Source organism: Bos indicus x Bos taurus, chromosome 12, assembly GCF_003369695.1.
Source record: "Bos indicus x Bos taurus breed Angus x Brahman F1 hybrid chromosome 12, Bos_hybrid_MaternalHap_v2.0, whole genome shotgun sequence".
In the NCBI taxonomy this organism is placed as follows: domain Eukaryota; kingdom Metazoa; phylum Chordata; class Mammalia; order Artiodactyla; family Bovidae; genus Bos; species Bos indicus x Bos taurus.
In genome coordinates, this window is record NC_040087.1 from 21,003,766 (window position 1) to 21,021,831 (window position 18,066).

Below are 18,066 nucleotides of genomic sequence, written 5' to 3' on the forward strand. Positions count from 1 at the left end.
CCAGGGACAAGGACGCTTCCATCCTGCATGCCCATCAGCCTGCAACCCAGTCGGAACCTGGCTGCCACGGCATGTTGCTTTACAAAATGTCTTGTCTTTCTTTATGAAATGAGAAAGGGGTCAGGCTGAGAATGTCATAAGCCCAAAGCTGGAAGAGGTTTCTCAAATGTGGTTCTAGCTGAACCCCGCTGGCATCGCCACGCCCTCTACCACCAGATTCCACCAACCAGACCAAGCAGTCTTGACATTGACTTCCTGAATGTGACTAGGTGGGAATGAGCCAGGATTTCCCACAACGTTAAATGTCTGCTGAATGTTGTGAATGTTCCTGAACTCTGCTCACTTTCCCTCTGTGCTTCCCTCTAACCAAAATGTGTGTGTAGCCATGACCTGTGTCAAGACCCAATGCAAGCTACCGCCACGGTTTAAAATAAATCTCTGTGGAAACCTTCCTGTGGTCATGTTATTGTTGTCGAGCTGTGCCCTGTGATCACATGCACCCCAGCAGCCCTGCGTCGGTATTCACCAGGGCTGGCTGAGTGGTCCTTTTTATCTTTCACATAGTGAGAAAAAAGTGAAAGTCACTCAGTTGTGTCCAATTCTCTGCGACTCCTTGGACTGTACCCACCAGGCTCCTCTGTCCATGGGATTCTCCAGGCAAGAATACTGGAGTGGGTTGCCATTTCCTTCTCCAGGGGATCTTCCCAACCCAGGGATTGAACCCGGGTCTCCTGCATTGCAGGCAGATTCTTTACCACCAGAGTAACGAGAGAAGCCCACATAAGGCTGCTTTAAGTGTGGTTGATAAGCTTTCCAAATGAAGTGAGAGAGGACTCAGGAAAAAATATAGCCAGGAAAGGCCTCTATAAAAACTCATGAGATCCAGGACTTCCCTGGTGGTCCAATGGTTAAGACACCAAGCTTCCAATGCAGGGGGTGTGGGTTTGATCCCTGGTCTGGGAACAGATCCCACAGGCCATGCGGCATAGCCTGCCCCCACTGACAAAAAAAAAAAAAATGCATGAGGCCTATTTATGGATAAATTTGTGAAGCAATCAATGACTTGTGCTGTGCTAGGTCGCTTCAGTAGTGTACGACTCTGTACGACCCCATGGACTGTAGCCCACCAGGCTCCTCTGTCCATGGGATTCTCCAGGCGAGAATACTGGAGTGGATTGCCATGCCCTCCTCCAGGGGATCTTCCCTACCCAGGGATGGAACCCACATCTCTTACATTTCCTGCCTTGGCAGGTGGACTCTTTACCACTAGCGCCCCCTGGGAAGGGCCAGTGGGTGGGGCAGCTGAATGGCCCCCTCCTCCAGCCTGCCTGTCAAAGCACAGCCCCACCCACACCCAGCACTCCAGCGCCCCCTACTGTCCTTCAGGAAGGGAGCGATGCAGGCTGGTGGAGCCGGTGCTCACGGCCCTTCCAGGCAGATCCACCAAAAAGCCCCTTTCTTGGAGCTCCCTGGCTAAGAGCCCGATCTGAGCACCTCAGACACCTCCGAGGCCCGGCATGGTGGGACTGGCTGAGCTGTGCCCGCCCCTCCCCGGGTCCTCCTCCTCCGTTGATGCCGAGTTATGTTCATTTCCCCTTGAACTTCCAGAGTGTATGTAGAGCTTTCCTCCGGAGAAGTCAATGGCACCCCACTCCAGTACTCTTGCCTGGAAAATCCCATGGATGGAGAAGCCTGGAGGGCTGCAGTCCACGGGGTCGCTGAGGGTCGGACACCACTGAGCGACTTCACTTTTACTTTTCACTTTCATGCATTGGTGAAGGAAATGGCAACCCACTCCAGTGTTCTTGCCTGGAGAATCCCAGGGACGGGGGAGTCCGGTGGGCTGCCGTCTATCGGGTCGCACAGAGTCGGACACGACTGAAGTGACAGCAGTAGCAGAGCTTTCCTAAATCTGTTCACCGATTGTGTTAGAGCTCTCCCTGTTTCACTAAGACATAAAATGCAAATAATTTAAAAGTTTTACCAAACGGCAACACCAGATTGCCAAGTGCATAATTGAAGCCGCTTCTAATCTTAGCACCTGTAAACCAGGCCTCCAGTTACTGCTTGTAAATAAACACTGACCCTTGGTTCCGCCTCGCCCCTGAAGCCTCAGGGCCAGGCCAGGGCAGTGTAGCATCCCCTCCTTCCCCCTCCTTTCCCCTCCCGGCCCTGCTCCCCTGATACTGACAGTGACACGGAATCTTTAAGAAAATCACACTCACAAATCAAGGAGAGATTTACACAGAAGAAGCTACTGCGGAAAATGAAGGTTCACTTGCTCTCAGCCGCAATCATGTATTTTAAAATAAAAGTTTCCATCCTGGACTCCTCATTGCTACAGGGGGTAATCTTTAGGGGTTTTTTTCTCCCCCCATGAATTTTAGCACACTTGTCAGTTAAATGCTGATGTTAGTAGCTAACACGTATCAAGTCTTTATGACACACCAGGCATTCTGCTAAGAGCATTACAAGTGGTAACTCACTGAATCGTTATAACCACCCCATGAGGTAGGGAGCACTCTAATCTCCGCTGACAGGGAAAATGAGGCCCCCAGAGGGTAAGTTAACCCAGCTGCGGTCCCATGAGGCGGTGGTGAGTCAAGCTTTCAGTACTAGGCTTTATATATAAAGAACGGGACTAATTTCTGTGACTCCTGACGGAGAGGAAACCAGCTCAAAGCACAGCCGTGGAAGATGGGCCGGTCTACGGCGGGGCAGGAGCAGTGGGGTCTCCTCGCTGGCCACTGGTCCGCACCTTGCCGTATTTCCTGAGGCAATTCCGGCTCCGTGTTGGGTCTAGCCTGGGCTATTTAAATCTCCGAGCCAGCTCTTCCAAGATCTCAATGAGTTTCTCCTCTTCGGCCGGTGAGGACGATGTCCTCGCGAGAGGCAAGTGTGTGGGCGCCGGTTTCCGGTCTGTAAACGTGAGAGAGAAACACAGTCAGGAGCGGCAGGGCCGGGCCTCGGGTCAGTTGTGAGCGGCCACTGCCGGGGGTGGGGGCCCACACGGGAAGGGGGTCGGCCACCCCTGCGCTCAGGGTCCGCGGGGACAGTGAGGTGCTGCAGAAGGGAGGCTGAGGCCGGGCGGCAGGCTGAGCGCCGACAGCTGGCGGCAGGACTCCAGGGGGCTGGCTGGCGGCAGGCAGGGTCCCCAGGCCTGGGTGCCGGCTGGTGGGGGTCGGGGACCCGGGAGTGTGGCATATTTGGTCTGGCAGGTGATAGTGAGAGAGGGTACAGCCACCCTCCTGGCCGCCACAGGGTCCCCAGAACTCCATCACAGCTCACGCAAGCGTGGCCACCTCCGAGGCGGGAGGGGAACCTCCACCTTCTTTCCTCAGCCTGCCTGCTCTTCTCAGATCTGCCTGTTGGGATCCCGCCTGGGTAGGGAGCAAACGCTGAACAGATAGCCACCCCAGCAACAGAAAAGCAGAGATTCACTCCCAGGCCCTGGGCTCCGGCAAAGGAGCTTCCAGTCTCCGAGGTGCCCCACAGGTCCAGCCGTGCCCAAGACACTGAAGTCAGGGGTTACAACCCCAGGACTTACTTCATCCTCACAGGACCCACTGAGTTCGGGAAGGCGGATGCAAAAAGCCGGGAGTGCAGAGCCAGAGGTGAGGCCCTTCCCAAAATAACAGGCCAAGGAGCCGTCCCCCGAAGGCAAGCCAGCACATCAAGGGGAAGGGAGACAGCCCCTCCCCACGCAACCAGGGAGAGAGGAGGGTCCACCTCCAGACACCCTCGGGCTGTGGTTCAGAGAGAAAGTCACCTTGGAAGAAGCAGCCGCTGGGCTGGGCGGTGGCAGCGGGGGCAAGGGCCAGCCACAGCACCGTGTCCGCGCCCTGGGCCTCGGAGCGCAGCCTGGCCCCCAGCCTGGCGTGGAAGCCCGGCATCGACAGCCGCACACCTGCGGGGAGGCACACACAGGGCCGTGAGGACAGCGCCCTCATCCTCAACTGAGTTGGCTGCTTTAATACCAAAATAACCACGCGGAGTTGGAATGAGATCACCAACTGCCCTCTTTCCACTTCAAAACAGTGTTCATGCAGGCTGTCGGCCCAGACAGGCCTGTCCCCTGGGAGCAAAATCCCCTGGACCTCCGGATTCCCATCCTGAGAAATGAGGGTCACACCTGGGGGCAAAAGGGGATCAGACTCCCCCCGTCCTGGGGGACCCATCTTCTCAAGGCTTCTGATCCTCCCAGGATCCAGGCTGAGTGTCCTCTGGGCTGTGAGAGTGTTCTCTGCTTTTTCAGCGAGGCGTGTTGGAACAAGGGAAGGGACTCTTTCCTCCCTCTCCCTCATCCTCCCCAGCACTGGCTGCAGACTACACCACCCCACACACACACCCCCATTTGCCCACAGACCTCGGGGAACACAGAGTCTTTACAGTTAGCACTCTGGGAAGCACAACTATTCTCTCATGAAGCCAAAGAAAGAAAAGAAAGCAGAGAAAACAACATTGGAGAGATGTAATGAGATCAGAGGATTTCAGAGAAAGGATCATCTAAAACAAAATTTAAAAATAAACGTTTTTACTTTTTCCCTTTACAGAAACAGTACTTGCTTATTGTGGGAAAATTAGGGAATACTTCTGATGAGTAAACAGCAGGCATTTGAGTCCCCCGTTGGGCTTCCCAGGTGGCGCTAGTGGTAAAGAACCCACCTGCCAGTGCAGGAGACGTAAGAGACATGGGTTCAACCCCTGGGTCGGGAAGATCCCCTGGAGAAGGGAATGGCTACCCACTCCAGCATTCTTGCCTGGAGAATCGCATGGACAGAGGAGCCTGGCGGGCTACAGTCCATGGGGTCAAAAGGAGTTGGACACGACTGAAGCGACTTAGTGCTCACACACACATCATACCACTCGGGGAGGACGAGTGTCTGTGGGCTCAGGCCCTTCCCCAGCCCTCCCTCTGGACACTGAGGCCCAGTCAGCAGCCTCTGAGAAGCCCAGTCTTGGCCCTGTGACCTGTGGACCACAGATGGCTGACCGCACCCTGACCCAGATGCTGGACTCAGGTGGTGACCTTGGAGCGCAGACTCGGCCAGCGCACAGGTTGATGTGAGGACCGTCAGGGTGATGTCCTGCGGGGATGAGAGGCTGGTGGTTCTCCACTGGCTGACGGAGCTACCTGGTCAGGCAAGGCTGGGCACGTCTCCCACCAGGAAGTGACACAAGATAAGAAGCCGCCCTCTCCCAACAGCCCTGGCCCGAGGGCCTCCTGGAGTGCTCGGCGGAGGACACCCCCCCTTTCCATTTACAACAGGAGGCTGCCAGATGTCCTCAGCTCCCCCCGCCCCCAACCGGCAGGCGGGCCTGCTGCACCTCCCCCCACCCGGTCTCCGTGGGATGCAGTGGGGCACGATGCACCCCCTTCTCCATGGGGACGTAGGTGTATCAAAAGTAAGACCAGAAGGCTCTAAGGTCTGAGGGCCCGATACCTGCATTTAATGAGATAGCACTGTTTGCTTCCCATAGACATTTATCCGCAGCGGTGTTCAGGGCTGAACAGATGTCCCGTGCAGGTGTTCCCTAATTTATCAACCTACTCTCCGAGCACCAGTGCTGGGACGAGCAACCTCATTTTCCGCATCTCTTAGGATGAATTCCAAGGATGTAGATGCAGATATTAAGGCCTCTGCTAAACCAGCTTTCGGAAGGTGACAGCAAGTGTATGAGAGCCTGCCTCTCACTAGACTGTGGCCGGGCCCAGCCGGGACGTCCCAGCCCCTCTGTGTGCCTCAGTTTCCCCAGATGTAAATGGGCATGGTGGTAGTGCCCACCCCAGGAGGGGGTGAGGGCACAGGCGATGGTATGGAGACAGCACTGGGAGCAGCTCTGAGCCCTCGTGTCCCAGGCGTTCTGCCACGGCTGCTGTTTTCAGTTCCCTTGCTGGGGGAGGAGGAAAGAGCTACAGAGCCCAAGTGATACGCCGAGGTCTCAGAGGTGGGAGGGACTGACCCCGCAGAGAGTTCTGTTCTCCTTCCCTCTTTTTCCACGCTTCCAGAGAATTCCACCTGCCCCCTTGTGATTGTTACTTCCCCTTGTGCATTCACTATTTCTAGAAACCCAGGCAGTGGGAAGGTGGCCTGGCCTATCCCCATGTCCCCAGCATCTCCCATAACACTGGGTGTGGACCAAGCACCCTCTGTCCCGAGGGAGGGGTCCCCAGCCATACCCCAACCCAGGCGCCACCCACTCCCTGGGCCATGCACACGTGGGGCAGACTGACCACACCAGCTCTGCCTCTGAGGACCAGGCTTCTCCCTCTCCAGTCCCAGTCTGCCTGGCTCCCGCAGAAACGAAGCCATTCCTCATCCTCCTGATACCAGTTCTAGGTCATTCCTGGGGAGAGTCCGTCCTGCGGCCACCCAGATATTTTTAGATGAAACGTGGGCGGCAGGGAACTTAAAAACCTACCTGGGGTGTCGACCCAGCCGGGATGCATGCATGAGAAGTGGATGGCCGGGTGCGCTCGGGCCCACCGCTCCGTCAGAACCACCTGCTGCCTCTGGACGGGGTGAGGGTGAACAGATGGGAGGGGGAAGCAGGGGGGCTGAGGGTGTGCAGAGCCCCCGTCCCCCGCCCTCCACAAAGTCAGATCGCAACTTCCTCTAGAATCATCGGCTCTTCACCCAGCGAGCTCTGGCTGTGACCCAAGGCTGCGTCCTGGCCCCGCCATCTGAGACGCAGACAGACCAGCAGCAGGAATGAGGCTGCCGGTGGCCTGGGGGCTTCGCCCTCCCTCCCCCGAGGAAAGTACACCCACAGCGCCCTCTCGATGTTACCGTATCTGCTGCTGGACGCGAGTGCGGTGGGAGCACAGAGCACCCCCGGCCCTGTGCCCTGCAGGCACTGAGTGGGTGTCTGCGGACACGTGAAGGAACCTTGGAGTGTGGGAACCGTCCTGAGAGGCTTAGAGAATGCATCTGCTGCAAATTTCTTTAAAAATCGCCAAGTACCCCCACATAAAGCCTCAGCTGTGTGGAGGCCACTGCCCCCTCCCAGGGCGGTTAGATTACATTTTACAAAGAGCCACCTGGGCCCCATTTATGGAGTGAGTGCTTTGTCCCCAGGTTCTCCAGAAAATCTGTAGAGAAGCCTGGTGCCTCTGATTGGTGGGATGTTGAGTCATGACAAGTCACCCACCAGGAGCTGGTCTGGGGGTTGGTGAGCGAAGGTGGGGCAGAGAACTGGGGTACAGAGGGAGGGGGGTGGGACAGGACTCCTCTGTGAACAAGAGGGAAAGCTGTGGGCGAGGGCAGCTTCACAAACCACCAGGGAGCCCCCCACCAGGTGAACTGAAGGGCAGGAACGGTGACTGTGGCAGGTATACAGCCGGCTCCTAGAACAGCTGTGATAAGCTGAGACACAGAACTTTCTGTTCCGAGTGGCCATGAGACCAGACCTCTGAGCTTTCGTGTCTTCAGAACTGGATGTGCATCCCCCTCAGTGGGGCTTCCCAGGTGGCGCTAATGGTAGAGAACCTGCCTGCCAGTGCAGGAGACATGAGAGACACAGGTTCGATTCCTGGGCCGGGAAGATCCCCTGGAAGAGGGCATGACAACCCACCCCAGTATTCTTGCCTGGAGAATCCCTTGCACAGAGGAGCCTGGCGGGCTACAGTCCATGGGGTTGCAAAGAGTCAGACACGACTGAAGCAACTGAGTGCGTACCCCACAAAGGGAGCCAGAAACCCAGCACGGTTCTGGTGGTATCCATCCAGCCAGTGAGCAGGGGCTGCCCAGGGGGAGAGAAGGGACCCCCTGGGTCCATTTCCTCTCTGAGCCACGCAGGACAAGGAGCCTCTGCTGGGTCCTGCTGTGGGGATCACCTGCTCTCACCACCCTCCTTGTGGGTCTGAGATATTCGGGAAGAGAGGTGGCAGCTTTTGTGGCTCCTCCTCGGGGTGAGCTGAAGCCCCGCACCTCCACCCTGGTCCAGGCAGAGCTGAGCTGGGCTTCTGATGGAGAAGAGGATTCTCTCTCCTGTGAGGGACATTCAGGTGCTCTGGGAATTAGATCCAAGCCATTGTGTATCCCAGAATAAGCCTTCCATGGAGAAGAGCCCAGGAGACCGTGTTGAGAACAGCCCCTCGCTTACTTTGTTCTGTGCATAGACCATGGTGCCATCGAACGCTGTCCTTTCTGACTGCGGGTCATCGGTGTTCAGTTTCTGAACCAACATTCCTCCAGAGGACACTGTTATCTGCAGTAAATGGAGATTTGTGAAGAAAAGTTCGTAATACCTTCCCATCCCCCTTCTCCATGTATCTGTTTCTTATTGCTCTTGTGACAAATGACCACAGACTAAGAGGCTTACAAAAGCGCAGGTGGATTCCCCCCAGCTCTGGAAGCCAGAGGTCTGAAATGTGTCTTGTGGGGCTAAAATCGAAGTATCAGCAGAGACCTTCTGACAGTTTGAGGGGGGAATTCCCTCCTTGGCGTCTCCGGCTTCCGGAGGCCATTCCTGGGCCTCGGTTTGTGGCCGTACCACCCTGACGACCTCTGCTTCCATCCTCACGTCTCCTCTGACTCGGGCCCTCTTCTGAGGACCCTGCGGCTGCACTGGCCCACCTGGATAATCCACGAAACCCACCCCCCATCTCATGATCCTTCACTAATCACATCTGCAGAGTCTCTTCTGCCAGGTCAAGGTGACACAGCCCCAGGAACTGGGACCTGGACCTCGGGGATCCAGGGAGGTCATTATTTGCCCCCCACACCCCCCACAGCAGAGAGAAGGCAGCCTGCATAAACTGCCCTCTTCCTGCCTTCTCTCATTTCTGTCATGTTAACCCATTAGCCGTTAACTCCATAGCTGTCCCCTCCCACTAGAGTGGCAGATTCTCCAGGAAATATACCCACCCACCCCTGCCTGCCTCCCCAGCTCCTCCCTTTCCCAATGCTTTGCCAACTCTCGGATGACTTTGGGGAGGAGACTTTGGTGAGGGCTGGGGTTTTGAATGTGGCCCTTTGCATGGCTCTGCCTCCCTTTTCATGGGCTCTGTGTGCAACAACCCAGCCAGGATGAGAGGCAGGAGCAGGGGATGTGGAGGAGCCCCTGAGAGCAAGAGGGAGCTGGGTTGACAGCCGGCTCCCAGGAAGCCTCTACTGCCAGAAGGGGCATCCTGGAAGCCCAGGCCGTGCCTCCGGAGCTCCGCAAGTATGCATGTCCATGGGACAAAGCCCCAGGCTGACCCTCACCTAGGCCTGGACCCCTGCCCGCTGCATCAGCAACTCCCCAGATCCACCTGGATGCTGCCTGGGCCGGCACACCACTGCCGGATCTCAGGTTATCAAACCTCAAGGCCTCTGGACCCTGGGGGCCAAATTTGGCCCTGACTGTGGACGTGGACAGCACGCCCCCACCTCGGGACAGTTGGGGCCGCAAATGTAGGACCACTGATTGCCCATCCGGGACAGAGTTGCTGACTTACAAGACATCCCCAAAGTCAACTCACCACTCTGGGGTCGTGTTCTTTCTCCAAGACAGGGATCAGGGCGGTTGTGAGAACATATACACCTGGGGGGCACAGAGCATTCGTGAGGTCTCAGGGGCCGTCGGGGGCTGGGACCCCTCCTGTTAGATGGCCCTGGGGTGGAGGCGAGGTGGCGCCCTTACCTGACTCCTCCAGGTGAGCGGGCTGCCTGAGCCGCAGTCTCCTCCTCTTGGAGGGTTTTTATTTCAGCATGGAACCAGCCCTGTATTGCCATTACTCACTAGCCTGTCCCTTCTCCAGCCTCACAGGGGTTTCCTTTCCCCAGGATTGGAACAAAGATGCCTTAGAACCTCAGACACCAAGACGAAAAGATGTCCACACCAGAGAAAGAAAAAAAGCAAACTGCACAACAGTCTGTGAGCCCGCTTTGAGGAGGAAAAAAAAATGTATATAGACACACGTGTTCATTACGTCTAGCCTGTACATGGAAAAATATGAAGCGGAAACAGGACACGCAGCAACACGGCTCAGGCCCCAAGGGTGGGATTAATAAAATATTTCCTTCCTTTACTGGACATTTCTGTACGGTTTGAACTTGAATATTTTTACAATGAGCATAGCATCTTACGATTATTTCTGTAATCATAAAGCCATATATATAACATTTTTAATGAAATGAGGAAGATACTGTTGAAGTGTTATTTGACATGGAAAGATATTCACAGTATACGGAATGAAGCATTATACAATGGCAGGAAGAACAGAATTCCATTTTTGTGAAAAAAGGTGTGTCAAAATGAGGAGAAAGTATCTGCAAGGATGATATTTTGGTGCGCTAAAATGTTTAAAATGCTTCTCTCTGAGTGGACAGTTATTATGTCTAAATGTTAGTCTCTCAGTCATGTCTGACTTTTTTCAATCCTGTGGACTGTAGCCCACCAGGCTCCTCTGTCCATGGGATTCTCCAGACAGGAATACTGGAGTGGGTAGCCATTCCCTTCTCCAGGGGATCTTCCCGACTCAGGGAAGGAACCCCAGTCTCCTGCATTGCAGGGGGATTCTTTACCATCTGACCCACCAGGTTATGTCTATGTTCTTATGTTTATCTGTATTTTTTTTCCCCAAACAATGAACATATATTACCTTTTGTTACGGGGTGGTGGGGGGAGGGGGAGCAGGTTTAAATGAAAGCCCCGGACTCTTTCCTGAGTCACTCCTCAATTCCTGCCTGACCAGCTCTCCCCACCTGGAGCCCAGCACGTGTCCCACCCTGCACCCAAGCTCACGGGAGCAGCCTGGCACTGTGGGGAGGGCACTGGGGGAGCCAGCAGTCTGGATTTGAGTCCTGGTTGGCACCTGCCAGCGGTGCGACCAGGGGCAGGTCGCCGGACCAGTACAGCCTGGGTTTCTTGCAAAAAGGAGATGACAGCTGGCGAGCCCACCTCCTGACATCAGAGGGTTTGTGCCTGAGAACTGGAATGCTCTCTGTGGGCACTGGTTGTTGCCATTTTCTTTATCATTATTACTATTATTATTAGCGATTCTCAGTTGTGCCTGTCACCTCACACAGCATTCTCAGTTCTCCATACCCCAAATCGTTGCTGGAGGGGCCAGCCTTGTTAATATTTGTGCTTGTTTGTTTTTAACATTCATGATTTTTAATGTCTGGTGAATGCTGGGCCTCCGACAGCTGTTCACCTCCATGCGGTGGCCTTAAACCCTTCCTTTGCATTCACTGCTGGTGACTCTCTCTCTGATTTAATTTGCGAGAAGTAGAAAGGACTTCTGCCAAAAGCTATCAGCCCTGCCACGACAGATAGTCATAAATGACTCCTTGGCGGAAAGGAAAGGAAAGCTGGAAGCAGGTTCCATGCGGAAGCCTTCACCCTCTCCCTGAGAGATTCCACTGCTTCCCTCCAGGATCAGACTTGCTCAACCCGCTGACCCAGCACACCTCCAGGATAGATGAGAGCTGGGGGGCCCCTTTGCGTCTCTCCTCAAAGCCCAGGAAACAGTGATGTGTTTTGTTTTCTGCTTCATCCTCTGCGAGAATATGCTGTATCCATTTAGATGCTAGTAGAGTTACCCTGTGGGGTTTCCCTGAGCCACCAGGGAATGGTAAAGAATCTGCCTGCAATGCGGGAGACGCGGGTTCAATCCCTGGGTCGGGAAGATCCCCTGGAGAAAGGAAATGGCAACCCATTCAAGTATTCTTGCTTGGAGCATTTCATGGACAGAGGAGCCTGGCAGGCTACAGTCCATGTGGTCACAAAAGAGTTGGACACGACTGAAGGACTGACACTTTCACATTCAGAGTTACCCTGTAGGAAGATTAGCTGGGCCACTCATCCTCAACTGTAAGGCACAGCCAGGTAGTAGGTGCTTTCTAAAAACTCCTGGAGAAACTGCAGTTTTTAACAACAGGCCTTCCGGGGCCTCTTCTATCTTAAAAAAAAAACACAACAGATCTCCTTGCAGGTCATCGCAGAGTGCTCATCTCAGTGCTGAGTGAGGACCTAGAAGGGGAGGATGGTTGGGGGAGGGGAGGAGATTCAAGAGGGTGGGGATATGTGTGCACCTATGGCTGATCCATGGTGTTGTACAGCAGAAACTAACAACACTGTAAAGCAACTACACTCCAATTAAAAAAAAAAATCTCCCTCATTCCAAGTTCCCCACCCTACTTCCTGGGGCCCAGCTACACCCCCAAGCAGATCTGAGCCATCATGCACGTTTTTTTGCCTCCTGGGTCTCCAGCTTTATGATTTCAAAACACACGTGTCACTCTTCACACGCAGCAAGCATTTCTCCCCTCTCAGAAGGAGATGAAGCCTCTCTTTCCAGCCATAAGCAATTTAGAATCCTCCAGCCTCCTAGCCTCCCTTCTGAGGCCCCTCCTATGTACCTTCCACATCTTTTCAGGCCAGCAAAGAGAAACACAAGAAAAATCTGCAAAATGCCCCATATAACTTCCTTGTTCCTATTCCCTCCTGCCTATAAAATTTCTAGCCTTGTACAGCTTTTTCATGCCCCATCTACTGCTTAATGGATGCTCCCCAAAATTATCAATCTCTGATTAAAGCCAATAAGAACTTTAAAAAAAAACTGCTCAATTAATAACATAAAAATGTATAAGTAATATGTATGTATATATTTGGGGTCCCCTGGTGACTCAGATGGTAAAGAATCTGCCTGCAATGCAGGAGAGCCAGGTTCAGTCCCTGGGTGGGGAAGATCCCCTGGAGAAGGGAATGGCTACCCACTCCAGTACTGTTGCCTGGAGAATCCCATGAACAGAAGAGCCTGGCGGCTACAGTCCATGGGGTCACAAAGAGTTGAACATGACTGAGTGACTAACACTTTCACTTCATGTATATATTTATATATTTTTTTAATGAAAAGAATTGGAATTAAGACAATCCCAAAGAGGTTCTGTGACTTTTCCAAGTTCCCAGCAAGTCCATGCAGAGTGGAAAACAGATGGCAAATCTTTTTTTCTTTTTAATCTCTTTCCTTGAATCATTAAACCACAGAGTCTCAGCCTACTGAAGTGCCAAGGGAGTAGGAACGATTCCCTTGTCTGCAAGTCACTGTTCCCCAGGGATGAACTTGGCGCCAGGAGCTCCTCGCCCAGCTCACAGATCCTACCACCAGCCCGCTGTGAACACAGGCCCCAAAGCCCTACAACGCTCCAGGCTCCCAATCAGATTAAGCAGAAAACTCCTCCACCTGGCATGCTGGACTTCTTCCGGAAATGTGCCCCCCCACCTTGAGGGGTGACCCCCGTATCCTGTTTATCACAACACACACCGAGTCGTGACCCTGGGCCTGGCACTGTCGTTGAGCCATGTGGCCTCGACCACATGGACAGAGCAGACTGAGTTAGAGGTGACCCCGATCTTAGCAGGAGACCCGGGTTCAATCCCTGGGTCGGGAAGATCCCCTGGAGAAGGAAATGGCACCCCACCCCAGTATCCTTGCCTGGAGAATCCCATGAACAGAGGAGCCTAGTGGGCTACAGTCCATGAGGTCCCAAAAGTCGGACACGACTGAGCGATCAGCACTTTCTCTTCTTCCTGACCTGAGCTGTGCCAGTCGAACTCTCCCTCCAACCATGTGTACACAGGACCCTTGACTCAGCGGCCCCCATATTTGGTCCGTGCGTATGGACAAGCAGATACAGGGAGGGCTGGGACGGAGTCTGTGGACAACGGTCCCAGAGAAACGGAAAGTTCGCCCGGTCCTCATGCTCTCCTGTCCTGTCCCTGACGCCCCTCCAAAGCCCAGCTGTGCCTCCACCACTGAGTTCTATGAAGGCCATCCTTGCGTCCCCCTCCAGGAGATCAATTCTGTTTAGTCAGCTTGTGTGGGTTCCTGCTCCTGGTAACCAGACAATCGCTGAGACACTGGGCTTGTCTTAGCTAGAAAACCCACCCATTTGCCTGTGACATCAGCTCATGGGAATATCCCTGGGAAGGCACAGGCAGGCTCTGCTGGAAATGGCTGTGGGTGTCTTTGGCCATTTCAGTGCTATCAGGAACCAGTTCTGTAACTTCTGTTCCTCCGAGACTGACTAGCTAAGACCAGGGACATTTGGGGGATTCTGAGCTTTGATGTGGAAAGAAAAAAATAAATAAATAAAAAGGAGAAGCTATTTTAGAGTCTGGGCTCCTGGGGGAGGCAGGCCTGGGTGTAGGGAAGACACCTTCAGCCATGGGATAATGTGCCCAAGCTGAGGCTGCTCCCAGTAATAAGGAAAGTAATTCATTATCATTATGACTCATTAGTATTTTAAATTTACACAATGCCTTCCTTCCAAGGAACTCATTATGTCGATGGAAGTTCATTACGAGAAGGAGATTTGGGAGTGGATTTATGTTGGACACAGTCTTCTAAATACAGCAACAAGGACCTTTATGACATGGGTACATGACTTGAAGCAAATCTCTCTCTATAAGCTAATTAGCAAGGGATGCTAAACTGTGTCAAGCCGGGCGATGCTGGAGGACAGATGCGTAGTCCTCTTAAAGCGTTCCAGAAACCACAGTTCCATCCAAATATTAAATTTATGGGGCCCCTGAAACCATACCATAGCATGGGTATGATATATTTCAATAGCATTAAAATAGTTGTTTGATGAGAAAAATATACTGCAGCGTTCACACTTAGCACGGAGAACTGATTGGACATTCTATTAAAAGAAACCTTTAAAACCAGCTTGAATTAAAGTCATTTTGGTTACTAGGTGGGTATATTTGGGTCCATGCTTTACCAGTTGTACTATCTGCTGGGGAAAATAATTGTCCTTCTACCCCTGGGAAGTTACTGGTGTACATTTTAAAGGAGCAGACAGCTGCATGGTGAATACCATTTGGTACTTGTCCCACGGGTACAGTAACACAAACATCCCACAGTGAGCCCCGGGGCCTCACACACTCACTTTACAAATTATATAAAGACCATTTCAAAGATCATATTACGGGGAAAGCTGGCAGCACAGAGTCCCAGAGAAAATGAGGAAGCAGGACCAAGCTGAGTCCTGCTCTCAGTAATAAGGAAGATAATTCGAGTCATCAACTTCCCGTGGGGCATTTACTCTTGGTTTGGGGTCAGACAGCATGAGGGGGAGTCAGATCTTTTCCCCGTGCCCCCAACCTCAACTTCCCCCTCTCCCTGCCACTTCCAGTTCCACGTTTTAAATACCAGTGGCTGCATGTGTGCTAAGTCGCTTCAGTCGTGTCCAACTCTTTGCGATCCCATGGACTGTAGCCCACCAGGCTCCTCTGTCCATGGGAGTCTCCAGGCAAGAATCCTGGAGTAGGTTGCCATGCCCTCCTCCAGGGGATCTTCCTGACCCAGGGATTGAACCCGTGTCTCCTGTGTCTCCCATACTGCAGACAGATTATTTACCCCTAAGCCACGGGGGAAGCCCCTTTAAATGCCAGACCCAGTACTAAGTACTGTGAGGGATCCTCGCCTCGAGGTGTTCATCAGGCATTAACACGTTATCATGTAATGAACCTGCAGTGAGGTCAATGCTGTGCAGAAGTGTGTGGACTGCTGTGAGCACATGGAGTGGGGTGGGGGTGCGTCAGAGCCACAGTAGCGACAAGATGACGTCTGAGCTAAGATTGAGAGGAGAGGCAGGGTGTGGGAGGGGGCAGGGGTGGGAAGGAGAGTGACCAGGCATGGGGTACAGTCTGTGCAAAGAGCCTTGGGGTGGAGGGTTCACTCAAGGGTGGTTGAAGCCGAGAGCAGCCAGAGAGCCTTGTTTAAACGTGGGGACAGACCTCTGTGAGCTCTAATGGGAAGGAGCCATCTGGGGGTGGGGGTGGTGGTGCCTGGCACCTATCTTGGACTCCAGGTCACCCACAGAGTTGAAAATGTCATCACTTCCTTGTCCTCCCCAGGCCATCCGAGGTCTGAGCCTGAGGACTCTTGTTGTTTAGTGGCTCAGTCGTGTCCGACTCTTTGGGACTCCGTGGACTATAGCCCGACAGGCTCCTCTGTCCATGGGCCTTCCCAGGCAAGAATACTGGAGTGGGTTGCCATGCCCTCCTCCAGGGGATCTTCCCAACCCAGGGATCGAACCCAGGTCTCCTGCATTGCAGGCAGATTCTTAACCCCTGAAGCCACGAGGGAGGCCCGTGCCTCAGGGTGCTGGAGGCTAAAGCAGTGTTTCTGGTGCAGGATGACTGAAGCTGCTCCCTGCTGTCACATCTGAGAGGGAGACTGTTGCCACTACCCCTGGGACACAGTGAAAGGCCCTGCTTTACAGCAGGGAGAGCGCAGGCTCATTAAAAGCATGAAGGTGCTTAACTGGGATTTTGTTTTTAAGATTCCTCAAATGAGCACTTGCTTGAATGGCTGTGGGTAGCACTCCTTGAAAAACACCATGGAACCCCAACCAGATCATCAGACAAGGTTCTGAGCCCCCAGGACAGGATGGGGCCGGGCACCTTGCTGGCTCCCTGGATTGGGGCCAGTGCTCCTTGGCTGGGAGAGTACGAGAGTGGTGCCCACGGGGCCCTGAGAAAGATCACTCCAGCCTGAGCACTGCAGCAGCTCAGATACCACCCTGGAGAGGCAGGCAGGGCAGGTGGGGGGGGGCGGTGTCCAGGCACACCATGGCCCGGGGGCTCAACTCTAGAAGGTTTTTCTGCCTCATCCCAAACAGCCTCGATAGCAGCAGAAAACTAAAGCCGACGGGTGAATGACCTCTGACTTCTGGGACTCTGACCCCGACCTCTGCGCAGCGCTGCACTGCATGGCAGGGGCCACTGCATGTCCTCCTCGCCAGCTGATAGTGCTGAGCACCCGCTGTCCCCAGGCCTGAGCCAGGTGACCTGTGCTCTAAGCTAGAGAGAAAACTGCCCTTTCTAGGAGCGCATGGATTACCAAGGAGGGCACCTCAAATCCATCGCAATGAAGGATCTGCTTCTTACCAAGAAACAGACTCACTGTGCCCAGAGCTAAGATGCTGTCCTTTCTTTTTGCTTTATCTTATATATCTGTACATACAGTAAAACTCGTGTGTGTGTGTGTGAGTGTGTATAGCTCTCTGCGCCTTTGCCAATGCAGAAGGTTGGGTAACTAACTATGTATTACATTGTAGAGTGATTCAGAACCATCCATCACCCCAAATATTCCCTCACAGTCATCTGGACCCTTTGTGATCACACCCTCCTTGCATCCCTAGCCCCCAGCGACCACTGATCTGTTCCCAGTCCCCAGAACGTCATGTAAATAGAATCGTATGATGCGTCCTTTTGAGTCTAGCTTGATTTTCACCAATGCACTGAAGATTTATCCACATTGCTGTAAATGTCCTTGTTTTGTTCCTTTTACTTGTGGCACAGCATCCCATGCTGTGGAAGTACCACAGTTTATTCGCCAGTTGAAGGACAGCTGGGTTGTCTTCAGTTTAGGGTGATGAGGAATAAAAATAAGGTAGCTATAAACATTCATGCTCATGTTTTTGTGTGAACATCTGATTTCTCCTGGGAACATAGCTTCCAACTCCTTCTTTAACCCTTGCCTCTAGCCTGTAAAGGTATCATGATCCCATTTTACAGAATGGGGATGTGAGGCTTGGGGAGGTTGAGGCAGTTTGCACACGTCACAGGAGGAGCTGGATCACAGGCTGAGCTCCTCGTAAGGGCCAGGCAGTGCCTGCCCTCAGTGACTCATGCCCTTTACTAGAAACCACCTATTGATGGGTGACTTCTATGGTGCTAAGACAGAGTCACAGAGGGTGCTCTGGGAGCCAAGAGCAGGGGCCCTGGCCAAGCTCCAGGCTAGGGGTGCTCTCAACCGAGTCGCAGAGAAGTGAAAGTGAGCCAGGAAGGGGACATTCCAGGCAGAGAAGCCTCAGAGATAAAAGCATGGAGGTCATGGGCTGACTGGGGGCTTCCCTGGGGGTCCAGTGGCTAAGACTTTGAGTGCCCAAAGCATGGGGCCCGAGTTCAATCCCTGGTCAGGGAACTAGATCCCACATGGCAGCAACTAAGACCCAGCACAGTCAAATAAGTAAATATTTTTAAAAATAATAATGCACTGGCAGAGGATCCATGTTGGGAAATAATGGAAATATGTCTGGGCGGATAGGGGAAGTACAATAA

At 53.4% G+C, this 18,066-nt stretch overlaps 1 protein-coding gene across 3 annotated transcripts in view; it reads right to left on the reverse strand.

The window, feature by feature from the left end:
- Positions 1 to 2,267: 2,267 nt before the first annotated feature.
- Positions 2,268 to 18,066, reverse strand: part of DHRS12 (dehydrogenase/reductase 12) — a 40,339-nt gene continuing 24,540 nt past the window's right edge. The window contains exons 6-10 of one of the 3 annotated variants that reach the window (XM_027557318.1): positions 9,467 to 9,528; positions 8,107 to 8,211; positions 6,424 to 6,514; positions 3,770 to 3,907; positions 2,268 to 2,919 (exon numbers count right to left, since the gene is read on the reverse strand). In XM_027557318.1, coding sequence (XP_027413119.1) covers positions 2,810 to 2,919; positions 3,770 to 3,907; positions 6,424 to 6,514; positions 8,107 to 8,211; positions 9,467 to 9,528 — 506 coding nt within the window. In that variant the 3' untranslated portion in view covers positions 2,268 to 2,809. Of the gene's footprint in view, positions 2,920 to 3,769; positions 3,908 to 4,786; positions 5,088 to 6,423; positions 6,515 to 8,106; positions 8,212 to 9,466; positions 9,529 to 18,066 lie in introns of those variants that run through there. The other 2 variants (XM_027557320.1, XM_027557319.1) reach the window with 2 other exon arrangements.